The following is a 22,133-nucleotide window of genomic DNA, read 5'->3' on the forward strand; positions in this document are numbered from 1 at the left end:
GGATCATTTTAACAGCAAATGAACAGTTGCTTTTTATCCATCTAATTTTCAAAAATCTATGAATATGTATACACATAAATATCTTTTTAAAAACATTTGGTTTGTATTTTTATTTGAAAAGCAGAGTTACGGAGAGGAGAGAGAGAGAGAGAGAGACAGAGAGAGAGAGAGAGAGAGATTATCCATCTGCTGGTTTACTCCCCAAATAACTGCAATGGCTGGAGCTGAGCCGATCCAAATCCAGGAGGCCGGCACATCTTCTGGGTCTCCTACTCAGGTACAGGTTCCCAACGACGTGTGCCACCCTCTGCTTTTGCAGGCCACAAACAGGGAGCTGGATCAGGAATGGAGCAACAGGGACATGGGGAGGTGCTCCTTTGGGGTGCTAACACTGTAGATAGATGTTTGCCTGCTACGCCATGGCTCCATTGTCCATACACAGATTTTTTTTTTTAAAATCTATTTTGGGTAATTGCATTAAAGTGGGATTGCCAGGCCATAATGTACCTATGATTCAACTTTTAAGAGATTATCAAATTGTTTGCCAAAAGTGATTGCTCTGTTTCATGTTTCTATCAGTAATGTTTGAAAATGTCACTTGTTCTATAATGCTGAAAAATCTTGCATTTTCATTGTTTGTGCAATGATAACATGGTATCAATAATTCATGCACATTTTTCTATTCATAATAGCTTTTAGAATTATTTGTTCAAATTTTTAAAGCTAATATTTTGGGCTCGGCGGCATGGCCTGGTGGCTAAGGTCCTTGCCTTGATCCCATATGGCCGCTGGTTCTAATCCCGGCAGCTCCACTTCCTCTCTATCTCTCCTCCTCTCAGTACATCTGACTTTGTAATAAGAATAAAATAAATCTTTAAAAAAAAAAAAAAGCTAATATTTTTATCTTATTTTTGATGTATACTAATTCTACTTTCATAGATAAAAGTAACTTTAACAGATATATTTGAAAATAGTTTCTCCAACTTTTTCTTCCTTTTTTCTCTCTTCACCAACATTTTTGGAAGATCTAAAATAGTGATAATTCCCACAAACTGACACCTTAAACGTTTTTCTAGTGTATACTTCTTGATTCTTACCAAAAAATCATTGCCTAACCTTCTGCCATAGAGATTTTTCTCTTATGTTTTCTTCATTTTGTTTCATACTTGTATTTGAGTCCATGATCCACTCAAGTTTTATATTGTGTGACAAAATGATAAGGGTTTGTTTTCAACAGGCATAAGAGTCTTCATTTCCAGTCTGTTTAAATAATGAATTAGATGATCTTTTCATTAAGCAACTTGGAGAGTAAGGTCAACAACACTGCACCACCATGAAATAAGAAAACCACCTCTTATCGTCTGAAAGAAATGCTAAGTTCACAATGGCACACACATGGAAAGACTTTTATAAGCTTTTCAGAATTCAGTGCAAGAATCAATAGCCCAGAAGATAACCTAATTCATTATTTAAACAGATTAGGAATGGAGATTCTTGGTACCTGAGTCTTTTTTGTGTGTGTAACTCTACCTTTCAAATAAATAAAAACAAATCCTTTTAAATATTAAATGCACATGATGCCGGCTCAATGGAAAGCTTCTAAATGATGTTGTTATGCAATGGGACAACTGGAGAGAGAACACTCTTCTGTAGTTTTGAAAGGCCTCAAGGAAGGCACAAAGGAGCAGGTGCAAAGCTTGAGTATAGTCTGGTGTGGTGCCATTCAGTGATTCCATATAGTCAATATGTTTACAGTAACAATACTGTGTGTAAGTATCTCTGAATCTAATGTCACTACTAGTCAAATGTCAGTATTTTGTCTTGTTTGATTATGAAGTCCTAGAGGAAGGAATGCTTATAATATTTTTTATGTATAGTAGCTATTGCCATGCCTGACCTTGAATAAACTGTTAGTAATACTTAATGAATGAATAGACAATCCCTGCTACATCATGCAACTAGAGAGCCCTCTCTGAAATAACTAACAGCTTTTAAAAAATAATTTTTATCATTTAACTGAGGGTTGGATAGAAGGCAAAAAGACAAAGGTCACACTCAGTGGTTTGCTTTACAAATGCCCCCGGCTGTTCCTGTTTAGAGCTAAAACCAGGAACTTGAAATCCAACCTAGATGTCCCACATGGGTAACAGGGACCCAATCAATGGTGCTCTCACAAGGACTGCATTAGCAGGAAGCAGGAGCCAGTAGCAGAACTGGGTGTGGAACCCAGTAATCTAATATTGGATGCAAACACACAAACTGTGATTTCAAAGTCCCACTCCTGAGCAAAGTGAGACTTTAATATTGGACCTGAAACAGATGATACTACTTGATACCAGATTGTGTTAGAAACTGCAAATGTAAAGGACCGAAATGAGAACTGGATGTTTAAGAAAACAATGGAAGATAACAAAGGAAAAAAAAGATAAAGACTTATAGGATGTTCCACAAACAATGAAACAAACAGCTCAGGTGTGATATATGGTATATAATTAACACCATTAATAAATATACTATTACCAGTTGGAATGCCTACACTATCACATATTTTCTCATTAAAAGACACAGTCCGGCAATCATTTCAATCTGCTTTTAATTTTAAATGAATATTTTAAATCTTAACATCTCACTATACATATTCATTGTGTTTATGATTTAGAACATTTTCAAGATGAGGCCTTCATCTCAAAGTACTGTTTTTAATTATGTGCAAATATTTAAACAATTGACATAAAACATTTAGTCTTATCCTTAACAAACATAGCAACCCAATCCATTTTTTACAACTCCACTCACAACATATTCTCCTAGGTAAGTTGCAAACTGAGTTATGTTAAGAACCAAATGAAAAGTTATGAAAAAAGAAAGTGAATCACATTTGGACTAAACACAGAAAGCACTGAATTTATAATAAGCATTCATGCATTATGAAAATCAGACATTCAACCCCATGTGATAATGACAACACTACAGAATTATGTTGCAAAATTAACACCATTACGATCAATTACAACAATGATAAAGAAAATTTCTATATAATGAGAAATTTCTGAATAATAATCTAATTTTTGAATAAAATGCTAAAACAATTCAGTGCAATTTAATAATTGGAAATCCTTGTAACAGATACTTATCTTAATCAATTTCTGAACTTCATACATAATTTATAAATCTTCCCCAGATTGTCTTTATTTGTCACCTTAAGCCTTTATTTTTTAAATATAACACCATTGAGACGTTCTTTTTTATTACAAATTCCTACACATCTAAATAATGCTATACTGAAGACATGGTTAAAATATCAAATGCATGGTGTGTATTAATATTCCAAATGCATACACATATATACATGTATATAAAGCTATCATCAAGATGTCATATTGTACCTGGAAATGAAGATAAATTGCAATGTTCATCTCTACTATTGAAGAAAAGGAGAACTCCCAGTAAAACTTTTAAATATCCTTTGACAGCAGGGTACTAGACTTCTTTCTGTTGTCCATACCTACAATGCCACGAGACACTTAAGTATCAAATTCTGGACTTGTGACTGATACTGCAGGACTATAGTATTGTAAAAACATGGGAGAAAACAGTGGTGGTGGAGGGGGCATGAGGAGAGAAAAAAAGGAGGTGGAGCGAGGAATTCCTATACCTATAAAACTACATCATGAAAAATAATCAAAATATAATAATGATGATGATGTAATGCATATCTACAGGATGTCTGCAAAAATACTTAAATTATTTCATTTTTCTGTACATAATCCTACTCATATGCTTATGGTTGCAAGTTAAAGAATACGTGAATATGTTTGCTATTAAACCTTTCTGTTTAAAATGTAAATATTAAATCACCTAATTGAGTTTTAGCTCAGTTGCTGAACAGAATTATTTATAATTTCTTTGGATTATAATTATGCAAGCTACACTTAACCATCTGGGAATTTTCTTTCCTTCAGAACACTTGTAATGATGTAGCAAAATATTTTGTTTGTGTATTTGTTTTTTTACTAAAGACATATAAAACTTTCTTGATGGAATAATAACACTTGATTTTAACTTTCAAAATAACACAGTTCAGTGGCAGCAACTTTTTATAAAAGTAAAAGCTTACTAAAACACTGGCACATACAATGGAAGCATTATTCAAAATGGTTAAGAAAGTGTACAGACAAAACACACAACAAGCAATGACCATCTGTTTACTGAAATATTGAACAAAAGTTTTTTGGAGAAGTTAGAGAACTGTAATTGCTGAGCAGGCTGGATAATTAAATAATTACACATTTTGATTGAAGAATATATGTAGTTCACTAAAATAGAAACTTTAACTCCACTTCTCTAGTTAGCTTCTAGTGAGATGCCAGCTATGTATCTTAATTAGAACAAAAAACCAACATTAACTTCAATGAAACGTAATAATTCATACTAATGATTATATATTAATCTCTTGAGCTTGCAGGAAAACAGCACAAGACATATGGCACAGCACAGCCACCTGTGTGGTCCTTTGGGAACTGAGGGGGTACGTATTAATTAACTGGATTATAAAAGATGTTTCGCTCAGAGAAAAGTCACGTGAGCAGTTATTGGTTAAAACATCAAAGGTACTGGCCAATACTGTTAGGCTAAGTCTACACTCATTAGAATTTTCTTCTAGATGTAGGCACCAATCCATTGCTTCTCAATTCTTTTCTGAATCCATTAATACAAATCTGGGTAGTTATGTGTTTCTTTAACCTTGATGACTGAAATTTGGCTGAAAGCATCCAATTACCATTTTGTCTATAGATAACTATGCAACTGTAAAATTCAAACAACAACAGCAACAAAATCTCTCTGGGAACCTTCAACTCTGAAGCAGCTTCTCTGTATTGAATACTACCTGAAATACTCTTTAATTTAAGGTATTGCTTTGTGTATTCAGATCCAACATGAATGTGAGATTACAAATGCCTTTCAGGGGTATGTCCCTTTACAACAAAGAAGATCTCAGATTCTTGGACGTTGTATGTATGCTTAAGGCACTTCAGTATACATTTTCAAAGAGTTAACGGAAAGGTATTATAGACCTAAGTCTCCTGGTAGATTAGCACAGAGACTCAAATTGAAATAAATAAGTATTAAAATTGCATATTGATGAAAAAAAAAAGACTGGTCCCATTACCAGATATATCTGGAAAGATAAAACAGAATATTGAGTAAGCATGCTGGGGAAAAAAAACACACATTCTATAAACATATTTTGCTATTCTTCCTCAAATCTGCATCTTTTAAAATTGTGAATTGTACAAAACTGATATTTTCCTAAGAAATATTCAGTTAATGGGTGCTTAAAACTCTGAATTTTTTTAAACAACTCTTTTAGCACAGCAATCAAAATGGGAATTAAGTGAGTCTTCAAATCCTGATATATATATGCATATATATATACATATACATATCCCCCACACACTTACGTGTGTGTATGTATGATAGATATATACATCAGAATTTTATAGTGTATACACACGCACACACACATATATATATTCACTAGTGCAAATAGGTAGAATATTTCCTTTTTAAAATATATTGTTCAGTTGCTCCTCCCAGGTGTATCCACAGTCATGTGCTTAAGCCATCATATTGCTGATATTTTTATTAGTATATTTTCCTTTCACTGAACAAATGATTTGGCAGTTTAAGCAATTCTTTTCTACCAAGCACATATGAAGCTAAGGGTCACTTAAACAGAGTTGTTCAAGTAATTAATCACATGTGCACGTAGGGTATATTGTCTGATGAACACGTTTTGGACAAGGCTTATTACTTTTTTGTGCAAACCATTTCAGTTTTCTTTCGAGGCAGAGATGCTAATTAACCCTTAGTGAAATTATAAAAGATAGTTTATTTTGTGTATGTAGCAGCTGTCTTCCCAGTAGGAAAAGCTGCAATATAGTGTGTGTTAAAAATTATTTTGAATGTTTAAGAATGTTACAAAATCTTGGATTCCAGATCATGACGCCTGATTCATGAAAGGCGGAGGAACAACATTGAGGGACATTTTGAGAAGACTGTGATATTGTGGTATTTGGATGTTTTATTTGTAGCACAGTCACTTTTGACTTTTTAGATAGATTTCTTCAGACTTACATATCAAAATATGTATACATTTTGGGAAGGAATGTTACCATCATCTGGAATTACGTCATTTGTTTCTTCAAACGCCCTTGCTGAAACATACATGTAGCAAATTGCAATGCCTGATCACTTATGTAAAGATGCATTATAATTGTCAATTATATCTATTTCTATAATAAGAAGAGTCTTCTAATGTTTTCTGTAGCACTCATTATGAAAAACATTGTTCAGTCTGAAGAACACAGGATTGGAAAGCCACAGGTCCAGCAGGAACACAGAGGAATGTCCACTGGCAGATTTGATAGCACAGGATATTAGTAAAGTCATTCAATATAATTTCCTCATTTTCCAAATGCGTGCAATTCAATGAGACAAAAAAAAATCAACATTTGGGAACAATCTAGAACTGTGCCTGACACATAAGAGGTAGATACGTTAGCGGCACCTAAATCCTTAGGCATAAAACAGGCCCATCTTTTTTCCCTTCTTTTAAATGGCCATATTATTAGCAAGGTCTCCTGACCCACTTTTCATTGTGACTCTTCAATTTATTTAGACATGCTTGCTAAAGTTCTCCCAGGAGAAAAGAGTAATAGAGTTTACAAAACCAAACTTCAACACGCACCTAGAAATCTGAAGAGGAATTATCTTAGGCCACTGTCCTCAAATGTCACATTTTGAGAAACAACAGTTTAGAAAGCAGATTATAATGGCAAGTGCACAAGTGCTCTTTGTAAAAAGCTTTTTGCTCGATGTCCTCCTTCTTGACTTCTTGTATCACACAGAAACTCTTCCAACCTACTCCCAAGGACCAATCTTTGTGTACCTTGCCTGGAGTCCCAGGGACAACTTTATATATTACATGTAGTCAGGGAATGAGCCAGCACTGAGTTCAAGCAGCAGCCCTAGCCCAGGCAACACCTGAAAGAATGATTGCTTCGATAAAATGGACTGGAAAAGATCCTCTATAACTGTCAAGGAGAGAATGAGATACCCTGTGCAAAAAGCTAGAAAAGCTAAGAATCAACAGTATTTTGGTACTATATAAATATATGACTATGTACAAGTTCTTTAATGATTTTAGCTTTGGTTGCCATTTCTGGGTAGGATTGATAATACAGTCTTTGAGTGAAGGCAAGATTCTAACGCTTTGATTAGAATTCCTTATAGATTTCCTTTGAATTCTAAGGCATATAATTTTCCATAGAGGACGATATTCCATGGATATTTTACCTGCAATATATACTTGCCCTACTTTCTTGGGAAAATAGTCATTTATGATTCACTATTTCCTAACACAATTCTGTGAATGAAGGAGAAATTAACACAATACTTGCCATTAGGTTGCTCTGTAGTTTGCTAATATGCATCTGTTGAAGGAAACAAATAATATAAATTTGGAAGAATTCTGTGAGAATGGTACCATTGCAGACACACTGCTTGTTAAAAGAGTTTTTTGAAGGGGGATATCTGAGCAGCATTTGTAAAATTACTAAACTTCTGTGATAATCGTTGCATAACCTCTCCATATTAGTCCGCAGCTAACTTCATTTTCAAGTAGCATGCATCATATTATTTAAAAGTAAAGAATATAGAACAGTAAAATTATCATAAATATCAAGGAAATCATGCTTGACTTATGTATATATGCAATATTTTAAAAATTAAAAAGGTAGGGCACTCAATTTTCTTATGGATTATTGAAATCATTTTATTTAGAATTTTTTTCAAAAATGATAAACTACAAAACTGATAAATAGATCATTTCTTGCTTCCAATTTAACTCCAAATGAAAAACTGAATACTGACTTTTCAGGAAATATTAACTATCCTTCGACACAGGCATTCTTTTCTTCCATTCTATACATGTCTAGATGTACATTTCCACTCCACTGCCAGAGATCGTTTTTGTCAACCCTCTTAAACACTCTTACGCACGTATGTTGGTTAGAAAAGTGAACTATCACATTTGTTTCATTTTACATGTAAGAACATCTGTATGTTGCCAATTCAGATTTGCTAAAAAAAAATGACTTTCTGCCTGAATTATATAGGTAACTTCTGGAATTCTCTACTTCGTCTTAAGAGTATAAACATTTTGTATGATATGAACAGTACACTTTTAAAAAATCAATTAATCAATACTGAGTAATTTTCTCCCCTCAACTTCAGGCTTCTTTTATACTGAACGTAGGTTTATTCTCTCCACAAAAACTGAAGACTTAGACGCAAAGGACTGTGCAAAACTGTTTGCTCATATCCAACGTGCAAAAGCAGAAAAATTCACATGAAAAATCCTAAGATATATTTCCTAAGGAAAATTGCTTTACCCTGTACCACGTAATATGATTCCTGAAAGTTAACCATGTTTAATCTACCATCTAATAGGTAGAATTTTATTATAGAGAAATAAACTAGGCAACGACAATGTTAATATGAAAATCTTAATTTTCCACATAAAAAAGGAATTAAATATTGTGAAAGACACATTGTTATAATATTATAACTGCATTTTTCTGCATGAAATTAGAAGCACAAGTACTTTCTTTAATCTTAGTCACAACTAAGATTAACCAAGTGGAAACTATCAAAAGTTTTTAATAAAATTAATGTGTTTTTCATTGATAAAAATAATTCTTTCATAATAAATCTTTTTGGTTTGTGGCAGAAATATGACTTTGCTGCTTTTTAATACAGTTTGCTTTTGAAGAGAAACTTTCCAAATTCTCTCTAGAAATTATATAGTAGTCCATGACAACTGCTTTGTCGAGGGACTTTGGGAAAAGATGCAAGAAGGAAAAGTAATATGAGACACTTTGATTTGGAGTTGCCGCTGCTTTCAAAGGAAACATGAGCAAAACAGAACGTAAAGAAAGAAATACGTCCTCCCTTTCAGACATACATCACTCATGAAATGCTTACAAAAATCAACTAAAGCAAATCAAGGGTTTCAAAGCTAGTCTCCTTCTAAGTTAGGAAAAAATTTGCATTTAAATTGCTCTGTGCAGTTACCTTGAGATTTTTCCCTGGAATGTTTATGGCTCTTTTTCACCAATACTTTAAAAAAATACAATTTCATAAGCAGTGTATTACTACATCTAGTTGTGTTAAGAAAAGGAACTTCATTTCACAAAATAGAAACATTCGAAGTGGCTTGAGGCAACCAATCACTCTGTCAGAATACTTGAATTCTTCATATTGAACACTTAGCAGTGAGGGTAATCTAAAAACATGCCAACTTGTTATTCCTATTACTGAGACTAGGCCATTAACTCTATAATGGGGGAATAAACTGTTTCTGTGTGTTCTGTCCACACGCATGAACATTGTTCAGAACATGGAACTCTTCCCCCCAAATAGTCTATATGTATAAAAATACAGCAGATATCTTTTTAATAGATAAATCTTAAGTATTATTTGAATAACTGGCTTTTATATTTTCAGAAACACAGGGATAAGAAAACTATTAAATGTGCAAAATGTTATTTTTATATGCACATGAAAAATACAATGGAACAACTGCCCTATAAGTGTCAAAAAGTCATTTTGGAGAGAAGATCTTCATTATCAAAATATCTGTTCTGATGAGAACTTTAGCTTGCGAAACTGTAAACCAACTATTTAAAATGCGGAGCGTTTCCTCAGTTCTTTCCAACCAAGACACTCTCAAACACATCAAGTCCTGCCTTGAAGTAAACCTGAGCTGAATTAATGCTGTTCAACACCTCTGACAGGGCTGCCTGAAAAGTTTCATTTGATGCCAGTGGCTTGCAGTGTTCCCAAGCCTCCATCAGTAACGAAAACTGTCTTGTCTTCTCATCAACACGGTACAGGATGTTTCTGGAAAAAAAAGACACAAGGGATGGGCAAGCGTCAAACATTGTGATGAATATTTACAAGAAGCAGCAATATTCTACAAATAAAGGAAAAATTGCAAAAAAAAAAAAAACACAACTTAACCATCTAGTCAATGAACAGATATTGATATTGATCATTATTAGTGTCTCAGATCGATGATAAAGATTATCAGACATTAGGCCCCTTCTCGTGGTGGTGGGAAACCCCAGGAAACAGAAGAAAAAAAGAAGTTTGATAAAAATTTAATTTTAATCTAATGAAGTGTTAAAAAACATAAGGGTTAGAACAAAACTCTAAATGATATTACTGTGTGTCAACAACAATTTGACTACGGGAAATTTCATAGTCTAAATGACTCAGTGTGTTCAATGAATGCTCTACGAACAATTAAATAAGTGAAAGAAATGAAAGAAAAAAATCAGGGTTTCTCAATTTTGCCTTTTTGACATTTTGCTCTTCCATTTTCTATTAAAATAAATTGGCAACAAAGTCTACTGAAAAGAAAGACATCTGAAACGAGTGGGGCAGCGACCTTTTACCACTCTAGAACAACCTTGCGTTTTCCCAGGTAATTACTCATCTTCCATGATTCATATTCACGTGCAAATACTTGTCAGAGGCTCCAGACAGAGCCTGATGTAAAAGAAACCATGTCCTAATTAGCTACATGTAAGCCCAGTTGGCATTTCTGGAACAGAATCGTGAAGCCTGGTCACCGGTTTTTAAACATCTGCGAGCTGCAGAATGCCTTCTCCCAGCACAATAGTTTCCCCTCAGCTTCTCACTGCCGCATGGTACAACTGCTTCTCAGGGCTAAGTCTGGAATGCCACAGTCAAGAAGCCACTGTAGCCAGGTGGTAAAATCCTGGCAGGAACACAGGATGCCAACGATCAGCCTGGGTGCAGCTCATTCTGCCCCCTACCCTCCACAAACACACCTTTTGGTGTTGTAGCCCACAGCAAGAGAGAGCCTACTATGATGCGAAAGACATCCATCAGAAATGATTCAGTGGCGAGCGCAATGCGGATGTATGGGTTTTTTTAAAAAAGATTTTATTAATATTATTGGAAAGCCGGATATACAGAGAGGAGGAGAGACAGAGAGGAAGATCTTCCGTCTGATGTTTTCACTCCCCAAGTGAGCCGCAACGGGCTGGTGCTGCGCCAATCCGATGCCAGGAGCCAGGAACCAGGAACCTCTTCCAGGTCTCCCACGCGGGTGCAGGGTTCCAAGGCTTTGGGCCGTCCTCAACTGCTTGCCCAGGCCACAAGCAGGGAGCTGGATGGAAGTGGAGCTGCCGGGGTTAGAACCGGCGCCCATATGGGATCCCGGGCTTTCAAGGCGAGGACTTTAGCCGCTAGGCCACGCCGCCAGGCCCGGATGTATGGGATTTTAGAAAGACTCTTCTTAACCTGAAGGTCAATGTACCACATAGCCTACGATGGTAGGCTTGGAGTATCTCATTTTACTTCCGGGGACGCCAGTAGCTAGGGTGGTGGGAGATGGCACCATAGCACGTTTACATGGTAAGAGCGGAGCACTGCACCAGCCTGCCTGCGTGCTGGGAGCGTGCCCACATAATGGCCTCCACGTCATGGCATTTTCAAGTTAGCAGGACCAAATTGAACTTAGGCAACGTTTAAAGATTTCAATAACATACTAGATCAGATTTTCCAAAGGCATTTTTCATCCAAATTGTGCAGCCATGTTTTTCAGAATGGGACACTCCGCCAATCAACACATAACCAGTCAAAAAAGACATGTCTGGAAGGAAAACAGGGTGAAGGGTGCAAGAAAATATTTTCTTTTTCAGAGCCTGTCTTTTATAATCACAAGGATCTGATATTTCCCAGTGAACCATTTCATGCTTTTAAACGACACTGTTTTAATCCAGTTAAGAAGTTTCCCTGAAGACAAAGAGATTGTGTTAGCACAGCTTTTATTCAATAAATCACTAGTCTATTTGCATCCTCACAACATGGATCTCAGCTTGGCATGAAGAGACATCAGATCTAATTAAAATATTATTTAATTGAAATCATTTTGGTTGTTATCATGTTTAAAATAACATTAATTCCACCCTCATGCCTATCTTCCTTCATCTGTAACAATTTGGATCTTATAAATGTAATTCATACAGTCATTCTGACCCCCACACAACACAGAGACTACTAAAAGGAAAGTGTAATACATTATTGATGACACTAATGAAATTACAACACACATCACTCATTTTAATGGGTCTGTTTCAATGACACATCACGGTGACCAGGAAAGAGCAGCGCCAAACTCTGAAACCTAATTAATAACTCCCAGCAGCATCACTGAAGGAGATAAAATACCTTTACTCAGCTGACAAATCTTTCCCATTGAACCAAGTAAGGCCAAAGGAAACGGAGGGAAAAAATGAATATTGAAACAAAGACATCTAAAATATTCATGAATCATTTCCATATGAGTGAATTAGTGAATTGATGATAGAAATGGTCTCTTTCAAATGTTCCTTCTGAATTCAAACAGGGGGACTGGATGCCTCCCATTGTAAACCTGAATTCACACTCATTATACTACATGCTGAGAAATTCCTAAATGAAATCACACTAAATCATGTCATCTTTCCAAACTGACTGGGTTTTTGTGACGAATGCAAAGACGAAAGGCTCATTCAACTGCATGCAACTCTTAATTTCTGTAGGATTATACTTACTGTATCCCATAGCTAAAAGCGGACAATTGTATTTATATCTCAGAATAGATTATTTGACTTGTGTGTTACATCCTAAGAGTTCTCAAAAGACATGGTTACACTATATATAGCAAAAGTGTTCTTTCAATTATAATTGAATTTAGTTCATACTAACAATAACAGAGTCAGAAGTGATGCTATTATTGATACTCTCAACCTTAAATTCACTTTCCAGACAACTGAGGAATAAAGCTATGTGATGGGTTGTTTACAAAAAAAAAAATAAAAACAAAAAAACAAAAAAAGAAAACAACCATCCACTTTTCTACAAGCAGACTCCTTTATAACACAACTTTGGAATTCCATTCCATTCCAAATCTGCTGAATTTGTGAGTCTGATTTGACTTCTGTATTTATCTCTATACGTAAAAAGTTGCATAATTGGTAAGCCACTGAAAAGATTCTGCATGTAAATAAATCTTGTTCCTCTGATGTATTTTGAGCAAATATTATCCTCATATGCTTTTCTTACATTAAAATAATAATCTGGACCATGACACCCCAGAATAACCTAAGGTCATAATTCCCATAGACTATCCAGAAAATTTTTCAATTTGGCGTATAGTATAAACCCAGCCATACGATGTACCAGGCACTCCAGGCCAAACCAGAAGAACCACAAACAAGAATATAGCTCAAATGGCCATATTAAAGAATTATGCACAATGTAAGTAACTGTCACTTCAGCCACTAAAATGTGGGATGGATTTTAATAAATCATTAGGAACTGAATATAATGAGGTAGTATTTTTCTTTCCTGACAGAAAGGGCTTAAGCTGACGTAGGCATCAGTTCAATGTTGTCTGTTAATACCATTGCTAAAGTAACATGCACAGTGTGTATTCAATGATTCTTTAAACAATTAAATGGAGAAATTGCTATTAAAATGTCCTGCCAAATATTCTGCACAAAATGTGTATTATAGAGTTAGGCTTTATATATTTACTTGTTAAATCTCTAATGCTGTTTACAGTGTGCTGGATGGGATTTTAGATTAGCCAAAAATGAAGTTACCATTAGTATAAACTGAATTTAGCTCCTGAAAGTAAATATGTTAAAACTCAAATCCCAGGATTGCTGTGGTTTATCTAATCAACCACCATTTATGATGCTGATTTCCCATATCAAAGTGTTGATTTGAGTCCCAGCTGCTCTGATCTGATTCAGCTTCATGCCAGTGAGTGTGGAGAAGCAGCGGATAACGCTCAAAAACTAAGTCCCCTAGAACTGGGAGACCCGGGCAAAGTCTGGCTGTTGTGAGAATTTGGGAAGTAATTCAACAGATAGAAAAATTCTTCTCTGTCTCTTCCTCTATTGCTCTGATTTTCAAAGTAATAAGCAAAATTTTCACAAAGCTCTTGTCCACAAATGTGATAATAGAATGTGTGGTTTGGGGAGGGTTCCTGTGAAGTTAGGGGGAGAGAATATGCTGCAGAAAGGCAGCTGGCTATTCACAAGACAGGAAGAGAATCCTTCCCAGCATCTGATTTATGCTGGAGCCTTACGTCTTGGATGCCCTGTTATCTAGCAGTGTTACAAATAACATCCAGTCCACGACATTACACCTTAGGTAACATCACTTTAAAAATTCATCTAACTGAATAACTGCTCAAGAAATGGAGAAAAAAAGACCCGATTTCCATTTTAAAAAGAATATAATAAGGGAAAATATTGTGATAAGAGAAACAGTTGTGTTGTTACTGGCTATCATCAATTCTTTTCAGTCTGTCTCACTATCTAGGCTTTTTCTAAGAGAAATTCTCTGAGCAAAAGAATTGGTTGGACTATTCTTGGATTATTCCCTTCTATAACACAGTGCTGGACAGTTTATCAACAAAGGAAAGGTATAGGTGGCTCACAAAAACCTTATACTAATTCAAAAAGGAGGCAGAATTTAAAGAAAATTCTCAGATCTTACCTTCCAAAATTCAGAGAAGATGGTAATATTGTTAATCTTCCTTTTTCATGCTCTTATTCTTTATTTCATACCAGGTAAATTCTATGTACCTTTCAGTGCATATCTGACCTACAACCAGAAATTTTGGTACTTCTTATTTCCTAATTTAAGAATTAGGTGTCTCTTACTTTTTCAGCTTCCTCTTGGCAAGTACCTGTCACCTTACAAGGACAATTTCATGTGAATAGCTTACAATCCCTTGGCAATTAACACACAGATGCCAGGATTCCTAATCTTACATCTCAAATATTTGCATCAGCTCTCTCTTCCTTATTCTCTCAGAACCTTCATTATCTTCTGTAAACACTAATGCTCAGGCCACTTTTTTTTTTTTAAAGCTAATTCTGGCTTTTTTTTTTTCCATTTTTTGCATCCACTTTCTTATTTCTAAGGCCTGAAGAATGTGAACGGCTTCTTTTCAAAAGGTCATTCTAAAGGCAAAAAAAAAAAAAAAAAAAAAAAAAAAACCCTGTAATCTAAGCTGTGTCTATTTAAATAATGTGAGTAATTGAGCCAACATTGATTTTTCTGCTTTGACTACTCAACAGCCATTATTAAACATCTACGTCGTGAAACTGGCTGTGGTAGGTGCTCAGAAACAGAAAAAGAGACCATTATAGTTTTTAGTGGAAGCCAAGAATTTAATCAATAAACGTAAATATTATTATTTTTTTAATCTTTGGTCCCAGGTTGCAGTTCAAATGTTACATATAGTATTAACTCATATAATTTTATGTTTTACAGTTTTCATGTTATTGTGTATATTTGTACATCGAGAATGCTGGTTGTCTAGTCCCTTTATGCCATATAATCTTTTCACTGTGTAGTATCATACCCATACACAGGCTATATAAATCTACTCCATGTTATAAAGCTTAGGACACAGTTAAAAGACATACTTTCTAATATTGTCCATTTAGTTTGGGGCATTTGATTCCAATTTTCATGATATTAACTCAAATAACACAGTTCAAGTTAAAAACAAGCTAAACCTTTAACCAAACATTATATTTGGAATTTCTGAGAGAACCAATGAAAACTAACCTTTTTCTTCATTTCAACAGTATGCATAAAATGTAATGTACAGGGTTTTCAATACAGTTGTCAAATTGCACCAAGCCATTTTGCCAGCACTACCACACTGAACTGAGGAGTGGCCCCACTAGGCCTGCAGTTCCTTAACCATTAACTCTAAGAGATTCTAATCACCAGGAACAGGAGCTCATTGACTTCTCCAACAGATAACATTTTTGTGGATAATAGTCTCTGGGATTTCCTACTGTGGAATTGCAGGTCTGTGGCAGAACAGAGTCGCATCTGCAGGTAGCCCACAGAAAGACTGCAGCCTACTTAGCTATCGGAAAAATTTCCCAGAGGGGCTGTGGTGTGGCACGGAGGCATCCTACGTGAACACGTTTTCAATTCCTGTCTGTTTCACTTACAGTTCATCTCCCTGCAGCGGAAGATGATCCAGGCATTTCACCCTCCACGCTCACCCCTGTCACCCACATGGGAGACTCAGAGAAAACTCCTGTCTCTTGAATTAACCTGGTCATTGGGACCCAGCCCCTGCTGCCATTGAATGAGTGCACCAGTGGATGGAAGAACTCTCTCCAACTCTACCTTCCAAATAAATAAATGAAGCATTAAACCCCCTGAAACAGGGCAACTGATCAGTCCAAGAGGACCACGAGCACCACAGACTCTCAGGGAGTTAGACAGTCGCTGAACTTATACCTCCACCTCAACTTCAATCTATATAAAACTTCACCCAGTCCCACTCAACTGCTACAGAATCAAGTAGTCCTTGCCTAGTTGCTTTTTCCGCACTATGCAATAAATATCTTTCTTCCATTACCCTTTCTATACATCAAGCAAGCAGATCAGTTTGGGGGATATTATCTCAATTCACGCACCTAGTTTCTATGTCACAGTTTGGGAGCACTATATATGTTGTTGTTGTTGTTGTTGTTGTTTTAGCCAATAAAAAATCAACCAAATAAATAAATACATAAATAAACATACAAACTAATAAGTAAATAAATAAATAAATAAAGTAATCAAGTAATACAGAAAAGGTAAAGCTAAAGACTGCTAGAAATTTATTCTTGGGAAATTTGAAATATCAAACCAAATGCCCTAAAAGCTCACCATCTTTTTTTTCTTTTCAGTTCCATTAGTTAAGCTATTTTCCAGTTTGAATGGTTTTACATTATTTCCAATAGAATATCTTCAGATACATAATACATATAGTTACTAAACCACAGATTTTCTTTGATCGCTAAATATTTTATTTCTAGTTAAACAATTTAGGTATTTCTTAAATTGGCGTTTGGTTGTGACTTTCCTGGAGTGAAATAATGTGTTATTTGTCTTGAAGAACAAGTACATTGTTCCAAATGAAAACTTCAAAATAAACAGAATAAGTTAGTTAAATTTAGCTGGAAGAAAAAAATAAATATAAAGCAGAGTTATTGATCTATTGAAGTTGTGAACAGTGATCACAAATGTTTTAGATATTTAATGAAAAATATTTTAATGTAATTGTATAAAACATTTATTTTAATTTTAAAAGCTTTTACAGATTAAATATTTTACACATTAAATATTTTCATTGACAATGTAACAAGATAATATTTAAATGGATATTCAGATATCGTTCTCTAGCTTAGTAAGTTTCATCACAATAAATTGACAAATAACTTCACTTAACTCTATTGTTAGTATAAGAAAATGAAAATGTGGTGGTTTCAAACTATAAACAAAAGTACATGTAAAATTTTGCTGTTACAACATTTAAAACTAATCACGCTTAATGCAAGAATGAAATAAATGATTGGAAAAGAACATGTAAAGTATACACACAGCTTCTGTGATCTACACAAGAGCCAACTGAAGTGACAGACAACATCAACTTGGCAGTAACCCAGCAACCCAGAGAAGCAGAGCAGCCAAGAGCACAGCCAAGATCCTGATCCAAGATACATGTAGAACATCGATGTCTGAGACATCAACCATTGCCATTAGCATGGTGCTTCTCAATAATTTTCTTCAAATTTCATAATCCATATAAAAGAATGATCTACTGCTTCTAGGGTCCTGTCAAACAGAATAAATAACAATAAATTTCCCCTCCAACTCTAAAATTTTAAGTCCTAGGATGTGGCATCCAATTAGTTCAACTTACGTCACATGTGTGTACTCCAGCTAAGCTATAAAGTACTTGAAACCACTCATTTGCTTTTGGGAACGATTAACCCATTTTCTCTCTAAGAGAAACTCTTTCATTGCTTCTCTCATATAAGAGGTTCCTGGCACTGGCATTGCGGTGTTATCACTGAGGCAGCACCTGTGATGCCAGCATCCCACGTGGACATCAGTTTGAGTCTCAGCTTCTCCACTTTCAGTCCCTGGTAAGGGCCTAATGGCCTTGGAGAAGCAGCAGAAAATGGTCCAAGTGTTTGGGCCACTGATACCCACAGTAGTAGGGGCAGGGAGGTCCAGGTGAAGCTCAACCCTGTCCACTGTGGACAGGTAGAGAGTGAACTAGCAAATGGAAGAGCATCTCTTTCTCTCTCTCTCTCTCTCAATGGGTCATACTCACTTACATTCTATCATTACTCCAGTGATTTTGAATAACCCAAACTTCCTGTTTTGCTCCCAAACTAGTTCCTTCAAGTGACAAACAAAATTATGTGATTTAAGTAACATAATGTAAATGACACATTAACTACATAAGAAATTACTGTCATAATAAACCGCAATGTTTTGGAAATAAAAAGATTGACAAAATAGAGGTTCTTTAAATTATTTGTAGAAGAATAATTGAAAATATCAACAAGGGAAACGGAAAAGAACAATGGGAGGGAAACAATGCCTCTTAGCTTGGTTTACAGTGCCTATTTCTTTCCCTTTTTAAAAGATTTATGTACTTGTTTATTTTACTGGAAAGGCAGATACACAGAAAGGAAAGAGAGAAAGATTTTCCATCTAATGTTTCATTCCCCAAGTGACCGCAACATCTGGGGTTAAGCCAATCTGAAGCCAGGAGCCCGGAACCTCCTCCGGGTCTCCCATGCGGGTGCAGGGTCCCAAGGCTTTGGGCCATCCTCGACTGCTTTCCCAGGCCACAAGCAGGCAGCTGCATTGGAAGCAGGGTTGCTGGGATTAGAACCGGCACCCATGAGGGATCCTGTTGTGTTCAAGGTGAGGACTTCAGGTGCTAGGCCATTGTGCCTGATCCTACGGTGCCTATTTCTTGCACCAAAGGGAGGAAATTGAGGCTGAAAATCTTACATGTTGCATATATTGTATAGTATAAATAAGAAAGTAAACCTGTAGTTCCCAACTCCCCAAATAACACTTAGAAAAGTTAATTTTCTGTATCAAAATATTAGTGATAACTCTTTCAGTAAAAATAAAACGCTTTTCCAGAATATCTGAATATCTACTCTATCTGTTTCTGTCTCTGTAAATAATATTACCTCTTCAACAGTTTAAAGTCAAAACATTATTCCTAAGAGTTGGTAAGAAAAATAGATACTGTCTTGAACTCCACTTCTCATGTCTCATGCTTGCATATTCAAGTGTTATGTGGATCATGGTGATGGAACCAGGGGTATTTTCAGTGACAAAAGAAAAAAGGTCAGAAAGCCAGGTATCACAAAAACTCCTACTAACAGATTTTGTTTCATTCAACATTGTTTATCCTATCATTTTGCTAACAAACATAAGTTTCTTAAAAGAACCAGTGAATGTATAAATCAATTTAATCAGAAGGAAAAGAAATAGGCATAATTGCTTATTGGGGTTAATTAGGTTATAGTTATATTTTACAATTTGAATTATTTGTTGTAATGCCCCATTTCTTTCTGTTTGTGAAATCAGAATTAATTTACTGGGTGTGGCAGACTGTGCAGTGTAAAGCACTTTAGAAATGACCAATGTCAGCTAACTGATTTTTGTAATTCATTTTCAATTTATTTTTACATGTGAAACTCATTATTGAGTAAGGCAATAAGGCAGTGATTATATATTATAAATACTTTATCATAAAAATTAAAAAGAAAGAAGGAAACAAGCAAGGGAGAGAGACAGATAAGTCATTATTTTCTTAGACTTGTATCTGTGAACTGCACAAGATCTGTTGCCTTCATATTATTAAAAATTAATAGTTAATTTAAAAAGAACTTCACAAAAAAAGAATGGCCAATTACATTAGTAGCTATACTTAAAGAAAGCAAATGATAATAAATGTTTTGTGGATACTTAAGTAGCTCTGTCACTATGGAAAATACCAAATATTTAAAGCACTGGGCTTTATTCAGCCACCTCAGACCTATTCATCTGCCTCCACTTTCTATCTTAAAGATTAATATTCAATATAAGTGAAAATAATTAATGCTCTTATTAACTGCACCCTTTGCAACTGTGGCCCTCAACTAAGAGGAAGAAAAGTAATGAGTTCTTTGTACTAGACATCTTGATGAAGTCACCTTGACATTCTGGTCCATGCTAATGAATGCTTTGGCAGACATATGAATCCAATTTTCTGAAAACAACATCATTCAATGAATTCTTAGCCTTTCAAAAGTCAAGACCTCCAGAACACAATACGTTCTCAGTCTCAGTTACATAACCATCTGGTAGTCTGTGAAATATATATTTAAATACATTAAATTGATTAAGTCTGGATTATATTTACATTATAGGATTGGATATTTTCTACTTGAAGACAGCCTAACAAGACTCTACAATTTGATAGAAGCAGAAGAAACTTACAACAAAAACCCTACTCTCATCATATTCCAGAAACTTTAGGATTAATTGTATTGAGTGATGACAGAAATAAAAAAGGTAATTATTTTAGAACTCATTCCTCAAGTATGTGTTAATCACAATGTACTATATTTGATAAAGGTAATAACAGAAGTGGTCTCACATCTGAAGGGATTTTTGAGTTTTGAGCTAATTTACATGGAAAAGACTAAATGGTTTAAAAGCTGTTGCCTTCTGGGCCCGGTGGCGTGGCCTAGCGGCTAGTCCTCGCCTTGAAAGCCCCAGGATCCCATATGGGCGGCGGTTCTAATCCCGGCAGCTCCACTTCCATCCAGCTCCCTGCTTGTGGCCTGGGAGGGCAGTCCAGGACGGCCCAAAGATTTGGGACCCTGCACCCGCGTGGGAGGCCCAGAAGAGATTCCTGGTTCCCTGCATCAGATTGGCGTGCACCGGCCCGTTGCGGCTCACTTGGGGAGTGAATCAGCGGATGGAAGATCTTCCTCTCTGTCTCTCCTCTCTGTATATCCGGCTTTCCAATAATAATAAATCTTTAAAAAAAAAAGCTGTTGTCTTCTACATGTTTAGTTACTATAAATGTATAAACATATAAAGCAAAACAAATGCTGGTATGAAATTTCCACAAATTATCCTGGTGTGATGGCTCAATGGTTAAATCCTCCCATTTCATACACCAGGATCCCATATGGAAAGCAGTTCCTGTCCTGGGTGCCCCACTTTCCATCCACTTCCTTGATTGTTGCCTGGGAGTGTAGTGTAGTGTGGCCCAAAGCTTTGGGTTCCTGCACTTGCATGGTAGACCAAGAAGATCCTGGCTTATGGATTCAGATTAATTCATTTCTGCCAGTGTGGCTATTTATTGGAGCAGTGAGAAAGTGAATAGATGATCTTTCTGTCTCCTCTTTTTGTAAATCTGCCTTTCCAATAAAAATAAAGCAAATTTTGGGCCCAGCGTGATAGTGTAGTGGTTAAAGTCCTTGCCCTGTATGCACCTAGGATCCCATACGGTCACCAGTTCTAACCCCGCCAGCCCTGCTTCCCATCCAGCTCTCAGCTTGTGACCTGCGAAAGCAGTCGAGGGCGGCCCAAAACTTTGGAGACCTGGAGGAGCTTCTGACTCCTGGCTTCAGATCGGCTCAGCTCCAGCCATTGCGGCCATTTGGAGAGTGAACCATTGGACAGAAGATCTTCCTCTCTGTCTCTCCTCCTCTCTGTATATTCACCTTTCCGAAAACTAAAATAAAATATAATAAAGCAAATCTTTCCAAAAATTTTCCACAAATACCACTGGTTAAATTCATTTTCAAAATAGTTTACACTAAATTTTTCCTCAGAAAGTGGTAAATTAGAGATGCTAGAAATCATTTGTCTACAATAAATACAATATGGATTGTGATAGCCTGGTAAAGATGAAACTGTTTTACTTTCATGGTTAACTGTATTCGATGATCATTTATCTTTTTATAAGTATTTGGGTAAGATGTCAGTATATTTTTTCCAAGAAAGCATTTCTTAGGCTGAGCTTGCAATGATTATTAGTGTAAATTGCTACTAGCTGAAAATTAAACTACAATATAAATTTAATTGCTTTACTGTCTTATATTCACATAAATCTGATTAAAACCACATGGAAATGCTTGCTAATTTGA

At 35.7% G+C, this 22,133-nt stretch overlaps 1 protein-coding gene across 3 annotated transcripts in view; it reads right to left on the bottom strand.

The window, feature by feature from the left end:
* Positions 1-8,385: 8,385 nt before the first annotated feature.
* The window catches only part of NAALADL2 (N-acetylated alpha-linked acidic dipeptidase like 2), a 1,067,904-nt gene continuing 1,054,156 nt past the window's right edge, over positions 8,386-22,133 (bottom strand). For all 3 annotated transcript variants that reach the window (XM_058661080.1, XM_058661082.1, XM_004591287.4), the window contains one exon: positions 8,386-9,966. In XM_058661080.1, the coding sequence (XP_058517063.1) occupies positions 9,768-9,966 (199 nt within the window). In that variant the 3' untranslated portion in view covers positions 8,386-9,767. The remainder of the gene's footprint in view (positions 9,967-22,133) is intronic.

The sequence above is a fragment of the Ochotona princeps genome, chromosome 3 (assembly GCF_030435755.1).
Source record: "Ochotona princeps isolate mOchPri1 chromosome 3, mOchPri1.hap1, whole genome shotgun sequence".
Taxonomy (NCBI): domain Eukaryota; kingdom Metazoa; phylum Chordata; class Mammalia; order Lagomorpha; family Ochotonidae; genus Ochotona; species Ochotona princeps.